At 42.6% G+C, this 15,210-nt stretch overlaps 2 protein-coding genes across 3 annotated transcripts; both read left to right on the forward strand.

Annotated features, from left to right (window-relative positions):
• Positions 1 to 8: 8 nt before the first annotated feature.
• Positions 9 to 5,103, forward strand: LOC143319548 (apolipoprotein L6-like). Of its 2 annotated transcripts, XM_076728615.1 has the most exons (9): positions 9 to 81; positions 1,013 to 1,117; positions 1,529 to 1,624; positions 2,128 to 2,229; positions 2,321 to 2,360; positions 2,440 to 2,491; positions 3,271 to 3,400; positions 3,582 to 3,770; positions 4,360 to 5,103. In XM_076728615.1, the coding sequence occupies exons 1-9, from the start codon at positions 73 to 75 to the stop codon at positions 4,789 to 4,791; spliced, it is 1,155 nt and encodes a 384-aa protein (XP_076584730.1). In that variant the 5' UTR covers positions 9 to 72; the 3' UTR covers positions 4,792 to 5,103. The 2 variants fall into 2 exon arrangements, with proteins under 2 accessions (XP_076584730.1, XP_076584729.1); XM_076728614.1 differs by lacking the exon at positions 1,013 to 1,117 and having other exon boundaries at positions 43 to 81.
• A 942-nt stretch (positions 5,104 to 6,045) lies between these two features.
• atf4a (activating transcription factor 4a) lies at positions 6,046 to 10,999 on the forward strand. Its single transcript, XM_076728394.1, has 4 exons — positions 6,046 to 6,413; positions 7,488 to 7,667; positions 8,011 to 8,322; positions 9,169 to 10,999. Exons 2-4 carry the CDS (start codon positions 7,619 to 7,621, stop codon positions 10,176 to 10,178), a joined length of 1,371 nt encoding a protein of 456 aa, XP_076584509.1. The 5' UTR covers positions 6,046 to 6,413; positions 7,488 to 7,618; the 3' UTR covers positions 10,179 to 10,999.
• The last annotated feature ends 4,211 nt before the right edge of the window (positions 11,000 to 15,210 follow it).

Raw genomic sequence — 15,210 nt, forward strand, 5'->3', positions numbered from 1 at the left:
GGTGAAAATGAAAGTGAATGCAGCAGAAGAGTGCGATCAGAACAACTCGGTTACAGCAGAGAAAGTCACACGATGTCCCGGGTAAGAAATTACATCATTAAATCAACTTTAACAAGAATTTGCTATTTAATATAAAGTATTAAACCACAGGAATGTTTGAACAAATTCCGAGTGAATGCACGTCGAAAGAGTTTGTTTGTGGCGTGTTGCCGTGCTGATAGTGTGGATTTGTTCTTTGAGATTTCTGTTTTATGATGATAAAAACAGTGGAGGGAAGCAGCAATCAGTGACATTTGAAAATTTCCATCAGTTTGAGGAGGGAAGTTTCTGTGTTCAGCTGGAAGTTTAGTGTAAGTGGTTGGTATCAGCATGTGATATCATAACTAATTTGGAGCAAATCAGGGTTCAATATGCAAACTACACAAGTGTGATGTGCAATCTTGAAGACTGAGACTGGACTCACAGTTCAGCTCTGAAAAATATTTTCATATTTACAGACTCAGAATTTGTTTAATGATGGAGATGGAATTAATGTGCTTTTAACCGTTTAACCTTTCTGTGAGAAAAAAACACACCACATGCCCGTTATGAAATAGCCCTTTATTTTTACTTTAAAATCCTGACGCTTATCCAAAGAAGAAGAATGAAAGGGAACCCAGCGAATAAGACATGAGTGTATCAACAATAAATTCTGGCGTGTTTGGGAAGATCAGTTAACGGTTCAGTTGTCTTGAATTCAGCCTCAGCAGGCAGCATTCAGGTGAGGAATGCAGACTGACAGTGTTTTGTCTGGGTCATATTTATGCTTCCCTCACAGCACAGAGATGCATTTGACTCCAGTTAGGCCCATGTGTAATTAGACATATGCATGCACTCATGAACTGTCCTCACGCAGTCCTGTGATTGGCTTAACTTATTCTAATATGTTACCGAACGTCAAGTACTCCAGGCAGCTTCTGTATTTAAATGTTTGTACTGAAGTGCTCGAGTGACGCCCCCTCTCTTTCTGCAGCCAGTGCCTTTGCCAAGGAGACAGATTTCCAATCCAGACAAAAGTGAGGACGGCGAGCTGTTAAAATGTAGCTCCACTCCTCAGTCTCCCACCAAATCTGCAAAGGTTGGTGCTCAGTATTTCAGCAATGAGATCAAATCTGCACGTCAGCTCAAACTGTCGTACGAAGGGTTCATCATAGTCTGTGGTCACATGCTCATAGTTTTAATTTTAATTGAGCTGATATTTCTACCTGTATTCTCATGGAATTCATAATTAAAATTGAGACTAATGGCATCATTTTGTCATTAGCTGTGTGTTGCATCCATGTCACATTCGTTTAATATTCAGTCCAGACTTCATGATGCATAATTCAAAACTTCCATATAAAACATCACACATTCAAATAGACACCCAATAATGTGTCACTCACACTGGGCCAAGACTCACCATGTGTCTTATATTATAACACACTTTAACACTCTGCAGGTGCTCAGGCTCTTTTCACGTAGGGTGTTTATCTCCATTCAAACTCAGGGAGGTCCGGCCTGCTCAGCTCCTCCACCGCTGCCACCAAAGAAGTGGACTGTTAAACAGAGTCCAGCTGGAGATGGAGTTCTGGAAATAGTAAAGGTAACATTTTCTGTTTTATTTGAAAATTGTCGTGAGACAAAGTAATCTGCTCTTGAAGGAAAAGAAGTTAAAGTTAATGAAAAAATGCCCGTCTGATTTTGCAGAAGTGTGACTACTTGTTTGTTAGTGGTAAGCTAATTGTAGACTACTGTGGGCACAGCAAGAAACCCTGAAATTACAAATATTCCCCTTAGTGTTTTTAACCAGCCAACCAGTGGCATGAAACTTATCCAAACGCATATGACCACAGAAAAGAACATTTGTTCATGTGGGATTGAAACTCCACCAAAAGTAAAAGTCCTGCATTTAAGTGCACTTCAAAAGTAAAAACTCTTTGTGAAGAGTGGATCAGGGATCAAGTGGAATTACAAATTTTGCTGAATAATGACGCCGGTAAAACGTGAACAGAATGAAAATAAGCCGTCAGACTGCCTCCACCCTGTGAGATGACTGATGACTCATAACAACACGTCATTTAATAAAACTGTCCCACATTTTCTCAGGTGACGGCTGAAAAAGCCGTTGATGACACCTGTAGAGCACAACCTCCTCTGCTGCCTCGTAAACCTCCAAAAGAACTGCCTGACGACCAATATGAAGTCCTGGTAACTATTTTACAACCATTGTGGTATTTCACTAAAATAATATCAACAGAATATGATAGACTTTGCAGCTGAACCTCTCATCTTCTACCAGGATGACGGCTATTTGATGGATTGGTGGGAGGATGTGATACGTGAGTCAGAAAACCAGTTTGAGAAGAATCATGTTTGATGCTCTTGGTGTGTTTGGTAACTTGTTTTATTGACCTGCAGCCTGGAAGTCTCTCTGCAAAGACCTCAAACTTAGAGGGGAGAAAGAAACAAAGTGAGTAAATTGCTACATCTTTCATATTTCACCAACACCATGCTGATGTTTAGCAGATACAATGTTTGCCATTTTAGCATGTTAGCATGCAAAGATTTGCTAACTGACCCTTAACATGAAGTGCATCTGAGGAATGTTTAGTGTTGCAGGGAGTTGCTCATAGACCAAAGGATGACCAGAGCGATCTTCCTGAGGGGAACATGAACATCTGTGCTTAATTTCATGGCACTCCATCCCATACTTGATGAGATATCTCACAAAAAACCACAAATGTGAACCTCATGGAGGCTCCGGGCCAAAGTCAGCGGATCACAAACGCCTGCAGGATTCAATCCATTATGCAGACGCTGAGCTATTTCATAAGATAGATGAAAACTTTGAGCTGCTGATGATGCGAGTGGAAAAGTCAAGGCTTCACCAAACTCATTAGGATTCATCCTCTCGGCGCTGTCGATCATTCAACCAAATTCCTTGGCCGTCCATTCAGTAGATGTTCAGATATTTCAGTCAGGACCAAAGTGTTCGAGCAACATTCCCATCCCTGGAGCCACACCGCTGATGTGTGGCTAACACAAATTGATGAAATGAGACAGTTTTCTGTGTGTTGCTGGTTCAGAAAGACCATTTAAAAGCCATAACTCTGCACTGGTCCAAAGGATGAGCACCAGTTAATCTGAGTACTGGGGTCAAATTCAGTCTGGTTTCACACTAGATTAGACAGCTTCCTAAAACTAAATTATAATAATCTGATTAAAAAAATCTTCTCCAATACGTTCCAGGATCATCAAAGTTAAGGCTGAACACCTCTATAAAGCTCTGCAGGTTTACATCCTCCTGCTGTCTGAGCATGGAGGCTTCCTGAGGGAACAGACTGCTGAGCTGCTCTGCATTGCTGACAACTTAGACAAGGTAACAAGACCACTTACCATGATGGAATCATGTATGTTGCACTCAGTCAGTAAATCAACATTTAAACCATGTAAAGAATAATTCACTCTGGCTCGCCAGTCGTGATTTCACTCAGACCAATCATGCATGAGTATGCTTCTACATCTATGATTAAAGTCTCCAAATCACCTTCAATCTTAAGGTTTCAAAGGGTACAACGATTGCTGGCATCACAGGAGGGGCTACAACCGTGGCGGGAGGCGTGGCAGCAGCTGCCGGGGTGATTCTGTCTCCGCTCACAATGGGAGCCTCACTGGCCCTGACTGTGGTCGGGGTTGGCGTGGCCACAGCCGGCGGCGTCACTGGTGCATCAGCAGCCATCGCCAACAAGGTGACCAGACATGATAAAAACTTCACTCACTGAAAGTATGACTCTGTCTGTGGTGTCTGTCTGTGTGGTGGCTGAAGGGTGTTTTTTTTGGAGGGAACAGCTTTATTTAATTTCGCTCTTTTTCTCCCTTTTTGTTTGTTTGTGTTTATTTAATGTAACCTGTTGTGTTCTGTTGTACATGCTAAATGTTCCTGTAAGCATACATACAAACACAAATTCATGCAAGTGCGGTGAGAGAGAGAATAAACAGTACAGAGGATGTACACAAAGAGAAAAGAAATCAAAATGTGTTGATTATAGCAAATGATTTAGGCTAAAGACAGTGGGTGTACCACCCCCAGTGGTAGCATCAAAAACGCACTGTGGCAGACAGCAATGCTCAGGACAAATGAGCTCAAAGCACCACTTAGACTGCACCAATTTCCATCATTTCTCTGCAAAGACATTTTTATAGCATCAGAATATTCAAAAGATGCTTAAGCATATTAAAAAAATCTACAAAGAGTAGCATTTTTTTTTTTTACTCTTTTAATTTACCATCATGATCTTAAAGCTGCCCTTGAAACGATTATGGAATTTATCCTTCCAGGTGAATGTCACTCAGGACAAGAAGAAAATCGAAAAAACTTTTCACGAGTATGAGCGGGTCATGGTGGGTATTCAGGACTGCCTGAAGTTCATCAATGAGGGCATGGAGCAGCTAAAGCAGCACGATCTATCTGTCCTGAGTGAAGCCAGGAGGAGTTCAGTGAGAGTGGCCCGTGTAGTGCAGCTGGCCACTACAGGAGGAGGAAGTGCCAAGGCCATAGAGGCCAACAGTAAGGCATCTGGGCTGATGCAAGGCTTCGCCCTCGGCTTGGATATCCACTTCACCAAAGGAAAGGATGGTCAGAAGCTGAAGAAAGGCCATGAGTCGAAGCTCGCAAAGAAAATCCGCTGTCTAGCCGATGACCTTAACAAGGCTTTGGATGAGCTCATACAAGTCAAAGAATTGTTCAGTAAGCATTGTGATGGAGAGTAAATGGTTTTTAACAGGCCTTGTCTCGCCTGATTTCATGCTCTTATATTTGCAGCTATTTTTCCAGATATTGACATATCCTTTATAATAAGGCTGTTAGAGTATATGACATTGTGGTATGTATGGTTAAAAAGTAGGTATGAAGAAGATGTAAACAGGGAATTGTGGTGTATATGTTTGTCAGTGTCCAATTAAATGGCCTCATTTTACTCTTAAAAACTAAAAATGTTAGGGATCACAGAGCAATACTGACTCTGACAAAATCATGTGACTGTATCACTCCAAATATTACAGTTTTAATAAAGAGATGCTTCTCTGCTGATAACTGTTCTTGTTTGTTTGTTTGTTTGTTTGTTTGTTTGTTTGTTTGTTTGTTTGTTTGTTTTAAGACATACACATTAAAGACATATATACACACCTGATATCCAAATCTACTTTGACTGGACTTGAATTAATCTAGTTTGGGACTTGTGCAAACTTATTTTAAAATGATTTCTATATTCAAATTTTCAGTTTTCATTGGTAATTTTCTGTTAAATCTTTGTTTTGTAAAGACTTAAGATTTTAAGAGAATGAAATGTGTTTTAAATCCCTGCAGCTGACCACCAGGGGGCAGTCCAGGTCTCACCTCAGTGAACTATAGTCGGGTTCACCAAGTTTAACCGACAGCTTCAATGAATTCACCAGACACTGAGCGTTGCTCATGCAGATAAATATTGACAACTAATACTAGAATACTATACCTATGCTTCAGGGACAGCGGTAAAAATTCAAGAACACTTAATCAACATGATTTTAAAAATTCTTATCAATACCAGTTCAAAATCATATATCTTCTTTGTAACTGGAGTGAGTAAGTGTAACTGGAAGCAGGATTTTTTTAAAAGAAGTAAAACAGGCTAAATTTAAGTGTTTTGACTATTTTCAATTCAGGATATACTTCTAAAACAAATAAGCATCCGATATGAAACATAGTACAGACCTAAATTATTATTATCATTTTTTTAACAGTCGAAAACGTTATGTGCTATGTAATATTTGTTGTAAACTGTCTCATCCGTCGCTGACATTTGTGTACTCGAAAACTCTTACTTCCTTCCTTAATGTTTACATTCTGTGTTTGACCTACATTTGACGTAGGCGCTCGTGTTTGAAGCTCCACATAGATCTATTTTGTCAACCGTATAGATGCTAAACATCTAACCAATCACGAACAAGACTCTAGCGGAGTAATCGCAGTGTCTTTGGCTTTACTCCACTGCTGCTACCGAGCAGGAGGGAGCTTTGTCAGTTGCTGCTGGTAGATTTTTTATTTTTTATTTTTTTTTTTTTTCCTGAATCGGAAACTCCTCTCATCCGTGCTGCTTGTTATACAGAAAGCGAACGCCCCCGCGGAGTGACACCGCGGAGGAATGCAGTCGGTGGTGCTTCGGCTCCATATACTATATATATAGTGTGACTCTCTCCGCCCTTTCTTCGTTGTCAAAATAGTGCAAGTGATTATCGACTCTTCGTGGAAGCTCTTCCGCGCTAAAATGGCAGTGTGAAGGCGTGCGGCTATCCTTGCAGCGGCAACAACCGGCAGTGCAACGGCTAAGTGCACTGGCTATTTCTGGCAAAATGGCGTAAGTATTTTATTGACATTTTTGATAGTTACCCATCCGTGAGTGCGCCTGGGTTCACCCGGCGATAATGTCCACCCCACTGGCTAGTGTTGATAAAGTTAACAGACTTGTTGAACACAGTTAAGGGGTGTAGATGTTATCTACTACTATGCAAGACTGCTGGTGAAATTACAAGTGGATGCCGATAGGCAGAAATAGTTCCTGGTTTGGTGTTGATGGTCGTGTCAAATTACAGACCATCAGCTGAAGTAGTTAACGTTCGTCCCAGCTGGCGCGAGAGCCTGTGTTGTGCGGTTTTGTGTTAGCATTATCGGTTGACGTGTAAACGGTTAACAGTGAAAGTTTTTCCAAACTCCTTATTTAAGTTCTTGTGTTTTACAGCGACAACAAGGCTGTTCACTATTTTTCATCATTGGTAGTATTTGTGTGTATTAAACACTGACAACGTGGCGTGTCCAAAATGGCGCGCACTGTCCTCTACGCTCAGCTCTCGCACAGATGGCTCTGTTGTGAAAATGGCGGCCCTCCCACGTCTCGACGGTGACTCGCGAGGGGGGGCGGGGTTACCAGCAAAAGCATGACCAAATTAGGAAATATTATCCCCCGGTGGAAGGCGGGGCGTTTCCCATCAACCCCGTTTTGACGCTTCAGTGGAACAGATTAGCTAAAATTAGCCCCCCCTCCCCCTGTGTGAGAGACGTCAACAGCTCAGCGCGCAAACTAGAAAGTTGTGCCAATGCATTGTTTGCACGCGGGCTGTTGTAGTCACGTCATATGTACTTTTACCAGGAAGTTGAACCACTATGGGGATTTTTTTTTTCATATACCCGGACGAGTTTGGCCCACATCAAAGTGTTATCAGCCATGAGGCTCAATATTGTTGTTAAATTTCAATATATTTGCTTTGTCCCTACACCCTTATCTTATGGTTAAACCATGGTTCTTCAGCCTTGATATTGATGTTTTCTTTTGTGGTAGCCATTCATTAGCCTAGTGACAGCTTACATCAACACACAAAGTGTATATAGTCCTCATTTTCTCTCGATAACATCTTACATCTGTGTGTCCATACAGGTCTCTCTCAAGAACCACCCTCAGCTTTGCTGCCGTCGACAGCAGTACCGAACCGCTCGACTTCCCAACGTCACCAGACTCTCCTTTGTTTTTATTCACCCTTTCACGGCTACCACTGACCAGCAGCAGCCATGACACTCTCCCAGCTGGCCTTGGAGGACGTGGAGGCCCTGTACTTAGGTTGGTGTTATGTTCCTAAAGCACTGCCACAAACATTACTAAACACAGAGCACCCAGTCTGGATAACTAGCTTGGAAGTGAGGCAAATCTTAGACTTGTCATTGACATCAAGAATAAACAGAAATTGAGAACATTTGCTGATCTCGAGACAAACATAATTTGATTATTTTGTGGCATTGACTTCACAGATCTCATTATATTGAACCTTTCAGTGTGTCTGTGATCTTAAGCATGATAAATTTAGTGGTGCACCAGATGATTAGCCTTGGCTAAAGTATATGTTGAAACTATCCATATTTTATTGCTAAATAAGTATTTTAATTGAGGAAGTCCTTATCCACAGGGCCCTCGTTTCTGATGGCTGACCCCATGGGGCCCCTTCTGGACCAAGATGAAGAAGAAGCTCTTTCTCCCTCCTCCTCTCTAGAGGGGAAGGTGCCAGCTTCGCCCCCTCTCTCTTTCTCCTCCTACGCATCTTCCCTGTCTCCCTATCAGACCTTGTCGTCTTCCCCTCTCTCCTCTGCCTCCCCCCCTCCCTCTCCTCCTCCCTCGTCCTCGTTCCTGGGAACCAAGGCCGGAGTGGACTCACTGTCACTCCCCTGGCTGGGTGCCAGCGACCTGCTCGACGCCCATGTTGGAGCAGACGATAGTAAAGGTGAGAGTGAATTATAATTCCTTTGCATTAATATTAAGGCAAGATTAATCCATTGGGGTGGGCAGAAACTGTATGAAGATGGACATAGGAAGGAAAATCTGTAACTTAAATGTTGCTCATGTACCAAGTAAAACTGAGCACAGGGTAGAGGCACATTTGTGTCAGTGAGTTCTTGCAGGAAGAACATCAAGCCCTAAAATGTTTCCACCACTTTTCTGAGGGCTGAAGTAAGGAATGTTAATTGCTTTCAGGCAAGCTGTAAATATTTTATATGGGTGCTTTTGTGTTAGTAAAGTATAAATGGTTGCCCTGCAGGCAGCATGCAGTGGATGTTTAAAATTAAGTTGAACACATCGTAGAAGACAGCACCACATGCATATTCTTATAGTTATAAATGGGGAATGGAGGAAATGTCTCTTCCAATGCCAAAATTAAAGGCGCGAATGAGTAATTGGTGGGTGTGGTGGGTAAAGAGGAACATTCATTGGATAGCAGCTGGCAGGTGTGGCTCTAACGCCCGTGGTTGAAACTGCCTCAGACTGGTTTTGTTTAATGTGGTATTTCACAATGACGTGTATGCCTTTGTTGCAGTGTCCTCAGTCACTGATGGCTCATTGTGGCTCTTGGCATCTGTTAAGCACAAGGCTCTGGTATTCTGGATATACAGTGTCAAGTATTTATCATTACAATACAGGGTGGCAGTTGAAACATTCATTTGTCCTTGAGATCATAGTTGAATAGATAGCAGATTCTGGACTGACTCTTTTTTTTTTTTTTTTTTCCTTCATTTTATCTGTCATCATTGTTTTGGTTAAATGTTAATGAATACATCTCCTCTGTCTGCAGAGGATGCTTTTGCAGGGATGGACTGGATGTCAGAAAAAATCGACCTGAGTGAATTTGACCTGGATTCCCTCATTGGCTCCTGCTCCTCTGATGAGTCTCCCAGCTCCCCTGAAGATTTTCTGGCCTCCCTTGACTCCCACATGGATCTGGATCTAGATTCATTCGACACAGCCATGCCCACTCCACACGATAGCCTGGGGCTGGGTCTGTCACTGCCCAGTATCCCCCCTCTCCCTCTGGAGCTCCCTCTCCCAGGGGTAGCCGAGGCCAAGAAGACAGAGGTGGCTCCTGATCAGGCGGTTGTTATGAAGTCTGAGCCTCCCTCCCCGGTTCCCTCTCCTTCTCCCCCCTCCCCAACCAGCACATTGGAGCTGGGGAGTGAAGTGGATGTCCTGGATGCAGAGAAAATTGCCACATCCCTCACAGCCGCCATCATTCCAGATCCCAGTGGAAGCATTCAGACCACCAGCCCCATTGTGTTCTCTCTTCCCACCTCTGGCCACATTGTGGTGGTGCTCGCCAACAAGGATGAGCCCTCCCTCGTATCTCTCACTGACCAGTCGATTGAAAGCTCTCCTTCAGCAAGTGACTGTGACAGTGATTCTGGCATCGAGTCTGTTGTCAGCTCGCCTGCACACCTTCCCTCCTCACCTCCCACCCCCTCTTCCACCGCTGGATCCTCCAGGACCAAACCCTACTCCAAACCAGAGCCCACTGCCGCTTCCTCCCCCGCTGCCAGTACCTCCAGGGTTAAATCGGTGTCTGGTGCTCCCAAGGTGGTGGAGAAGAAACTGAAGAAGATGGAGCAGAACAAGACAGCAGCTACTCGCTATAGACAGAAGAAGAGAGTCGAGCAGGAGTTGCTCGGTACAGAGCTTGAAGGGCTAGAGAAGAGGAATCATGAGTTGAAGGAGAAGGCAGAGACCATCAGCCGAGAAATTCAGTACCTAAAGGACCTGATGGAGGAAGTTCGGAAGCACCGCCGTGGGAAGACCAGCTCAGTGGCTTAGTGACCAGATTGCGTGTTAAGCACAGCCTGCTGTTGTAGAGTAGAGACGGCGTTATTTCTGCTCCAATACATGCATGCCAAAACAAAATCCACTTCAGTCTTAGAAGTATGCTGTATGTCTCAAGCAATTGGAAGAACGGCATGCAAGGTTGGATGCATGAAACCCGCCACCGAGAACAGAATAGAGTGAATGGCTGGATAGAAGGTGGAAAGCCTCTGGAAGTTGATGAGATTAGTAGTGTAGAGCAGGGGGCTGGGAGGTAGTCAGGTGAAGCATCTGTACATGCTTGTCTCTCAGTCCCCGGTTAGATCCCCGTAATGTTTCCCTGTCTTACTAGCAGTACTTGTACAAACAGGCAGGTGTATATTTGTCTTTGTAGACTAGGCATGCAAAACACGAGTCACCATTGCTAGTGTAGACTTTTAACCCTGTGACAAGATGTTCCCCTCACTCCCAGCATCAGTCACCAGGCCCCAGGTCAGCTTCAGTAAACTGCTGTGTCTGTAAGGTGAGATACCACTTCTACATTGTTTTTACCCACTCATCTTTAAGCCAGTGTCACCCCACCCCATTGACCTTCTTCTTAACAGCTTCGTGTCCAGAAAGGGGCCTCAACCTATTTATGAATTCTTGATGTTACACTGTCAACTTTTGTGTGTATATAGTTTTCACCTCCTTTACTTGCCGATTGTGGCTTTTGTTATTTAATGCCAGATAAAACCTGATAATTTCTTGAGTAGCTCACAGTCTCTCAGCGCAACTGTTTGGCTTGTAAAAAAGCTTTTCTTTTCTTTTTCTAATAAATATCTATCAGTGCTCAAGTGATGTGTGTGATGTCCTTTACTGATAGCAGAAAAAGTGTGAAAGGGAAACTTTCTTCTATGTACACCAGAAACCACTTCAAGACCAGCGCTTGTGATTGTTTTTGTTATCAATGTATTTCTTTAATAGTTTAATAGTCAATACATTGTAAGAAAATTGAGGGAGAGGTTATTGCTGCTGCCCAGAACTGAATATTTGATTTGCTGGTTTTATTTCCACTAGCAGTTCAAAGAAAGTAGATAACAATTAGGCAATAATAAGTACAAAAATATTAAAATACAAAAGCCTTTGATAAGCTTGAATGAAAGTGTTTTTGCTAAACCTTTTGGATTCATGGATTTTAAAAATTGCCACTTGATTGATGAGTTTGTAACCAAGAATATAGCTCTGTTTGAGTACATGAAGGTGTCACCTGTAACCTCAAAGAGCAGTGTCACTACCCAGGTGTGAAATGCATGTTTGGAAATTGTTCCTGCATAGTTGACATAGCTGACAGCAATACATTGTTTACAGCTTGATGCACAGGAGTGAAAAACTGATCCGTATCAGTTGTCAGTCACACAAATACCTAACGAATTATTGCGACTTAGAAAGAGACACATGAAATGTATCATGGTTACAAGATTTATTGAAATCTTGTTGCACTGGTTTTACTACGTTCAGTAATGTGCTGCGCTAGTATTTACATGTTCACGCATGAGTCGTTCAGTTTCTGTCCCTAAGCTTTGGGCATGTCAAAGCAGTGAACAGTAGTAAAATAAAGCTAATTTATTGGTGCCTGGAAATGGGTTTGAACACAGGAAAAACCAGTGCATTCCTGCAAAATATTTTAAATTCTACTGCAAGACAAGACAGCAATCACCGCTACAAACATGAGTGATCAGAAAATGTTCCTGAAGGCTTTCTTTAACCCTTAACTGTCCACAGACAAAATCACTGATGGCTCTTGTTAGCATGTCTGCATTTTCCCTTAACCTGACAAACAAGTTCAAGCCGGTCAACTTTCAGCTGCAAAAAGCCAAAGTGAAGTGTCACTACCTGGAGCTAAATCTGCACCTTTCTACCAGGAAATGAGACGAAGTGGAAGAAAGCGAGAAACACCTGGGCGAATGTTTTATGGGAAGGCCCTTGTAATTTTGAAACCAGACGGTACTCGGGGGGGGTGGAACGAAACACAACATGAGAGCTGTCGCGACACAGTTTGGTCTTGAGTGCCACGTGTGTATCAGCCAACTGAGTGTGCGTGTGGTCACACTTACAGACACTTTGCTTATCAAAGCAGTTGGACAGCCTGTGGAACTGGTTCCTAAATGGTGCACAAGTGAACATAGTTTCTTTATTCTGACAATTTTTAGATGAGGACAGGTTTCTCCTCCTGGGACTGAAAATAAGTCAGTATTTCCCTGAAAGTGATACCAGTAGGTTCAGAGTTAGCTCAATGTGCTGACTACTGTCAAGCAGCTGTGTAAATTTAGTCTTGGCAGTAAAAACCCTTAAGTGCGCACACACGCAGACACACGGACACACACTCCTCCCTGACAGATCCCACAGTAGTGAGGCCTTGCCCTCCTGAGAAGACAAAGATAAGACGAGTATCCAGCTGTAGGCAGAGAGAAACAGAGAGTTAAGGCTGACTTTATTATGACTTTAATATGTGGACTACACATGAGTTGTTCTAAATGCTCTCGTGTGTGTAGCTGTTTAAAAAAGTAGGTCTTGGTAATAAGTTTTCATCTACTAATTAAAATGATCCTATGTTATTGTAACAAAGTGCGATTTTCTCGTTAGCAAGTCATTGGATAATTACACAACAAAAACATTATTATCACGTAGAAATGCACCGTGCTGCTTTTCGTCCTTGGTTATCTTGTGTCGTGGATACTTGTCTGTTTTGGATTTGTATAATGCATTGGTTATTTAAACAATCAATGGGATGATGGGAAAGTTCGTTTTAGAAATCAACGCTTTTCTCATTTTCAGTTTTGTCGCAGCAGGAAAAGCTCAGGTGTAACTGCTAAAACGAACAACAGCTTCAGTCCGTGTGATAGTCCAGGAGGCTTTACACAGCAGCCATGTCCCAATTCTACACTCCATACTGATCATATACAGTATTTTTGCAGTGTTTTTGCAGTTAGCATACAAGAAATCAACATACTTGTTTTTTTTGGGGGGGGGTTTTGCTAACAGGAAATGATATAATACTTGCACTGTCCAGCTGCTACTTGTGCTCGAATAGTGTCCATCACAGAAATCACCTTTTTGTTTGTATACAGACTTTTTCTAGATGAAAATGAAAATGTCTGCTGTTCCAAACTGCCTATTGGGATCAAAATGCTGTATACTAAGTTATCTTAGAGCTTAAACTGTCGCCTTGACCTCTTCTTAAAGTCTGAGCTTTTGTGACTCTTACTACGACTGCATCTACCTGTTCGGCCAGTGATATTTGATGTATGATCTCATTAGAGAGAAAATAACCTGCACGTTTATGCGTGTCTAAGAGGTAGGCCGTACGTGGCCGACAAGTTTTACTCAGGCGAGGTGTGACCTTAAGGGTAAAGGTGAGGTTTGTCTGCACGTGGAGTCCGGTTATTGTAAGAGAAATGTCAAACACGTCTCACACATGGCGTCTGTGTGTGAAGCATGTTCGAGGTTGAGAGAAAGTCGTGTTAAAGAACTGAGGATTCATTCGAAAGGCTCTGAACAAGCACAGAGTATCTGGTGAGAGTGATCTTCTGGAGCTGATTAAGAAACGTTTCTTTTTAACCATGTGAAGGGATCATGGGTGTGGTGGCTCGGAGGGAGGCAGCACAGATTATTCTTGTCTTGTCACATTCCTCTGCGGTCCATAGTAATCAGGATCACAACCGTCTCATTCAGCTCCTTTACTCACAGTGCAGTGACAGCGTGACATTTTGTTGTGTCCTCAGTGAGACAAAGACTGTGTTGGACCAGAATCTGTGCGTGTTTGCGTGCAGTCATGAGTTTTTCATGACCGAGTTGGTCTGAACTGAAGCCTCTTTTTACATGCAACACACAACATGCTGCTTTGTAGTCAAAGTAGAGGCCTCTGCCCTTTGAAAGGACAGAGATGAACATCGGCTGACAAAACATAACCATATCAAAGTGGATTTGTTGCTTTCCCCTTAGACTGCTTTAGTTTTAGGTGTACCTGATAAACTGACAACCATAGCATTAAGCCCTCCTCTAGTTTCTTTTCCTTCTTTGAAAAATCCCATCTGTTTTGACCTGTAGCCTGGAGCCAACCTGAGTAAAACTGGTTTTCAAAGGGTACAAACTGAATCGTTCCCCTGCACAGCCTGAAAGGCAGGCTGTTGAGACAGTCCTCAGCTATATTTTACATTACGCCGCATGACTTGATAGCATTTGGCTCACCAAGGGGTGAAACCTAAGGCTGTAAGGCTATTCATAGTTTGTCTACTGTAAGTCAGTGATAGCAAAGCTAATATTCTGACCTCTGGCTGTTCACAGGTCTATTCCTGGCAGATTTTAGCTCATGTACTCCACGTGATGGATGATCTTGCATGAACTCCACCTATAAATACTGTCATATTGATACGATACATTATGGCTACACCTTTAAAGGGGTGAAATCCATTTGTATTGATGGCCAGAAAGTGTGTGGGCTTTACCCTGGACTGGAAATGGTTATCAGTCATGTTGACACAAGTGCCACAAAGCACCGAAGTGCACATGGCTGCTGTTGTTTTTTTCTATTGTAAATTTGCATTTCACGATAACATTGACATTACACAACTACGAACACAAGACAGTCCTGGACCGATTAACGATTAACATTCACTGTCTTTGGACAGATTTCCACTGGTAATTCAGACCATGACTGATTTAAACGAGAGGATCATTTCAATATGATGGATTTGGATCTGCCAAAACACCAAAAGGCTGTTCAGTTGTCCAGTGACAAGAGGATACAGTTCACCACAGTTCACAGTAAATAATGGCCTCACTAGTGGTGTACTTTGTGTTTACTGATAAGTAGCAAATGTTAGCATGCTAACACAAAATAAAAACTAATAGGTCTGGTGATTGGTGAACATGGTTAACATTATACTAGCTGAACATGAGCTTGCTAGCTTTGTCACTTTGTGTGCATGTTAGCATGCTGGTGTTAGTATTTAGCTCATAGTACCACTGTGTCTAAGTAGGCCTTACAGCCTCACAGTGCTGCTTG

Source organism: Chaetodon auriga, chromosome 4 (genome assembly GCF_051107435.1).
Source record: "Chaetodon auriga isolate fChaAug3 chromosome 4, fChaAug3.hap1, whole genome shotgun sequence".
NCBI classification, from domain to species: domain Eukaryota; kingdom Metazoa; phylum Chordata; class Actinopteri; order Chaetodontiformes; family Chaetodontidae; genus Chaetodon; species Chaetodon auriga.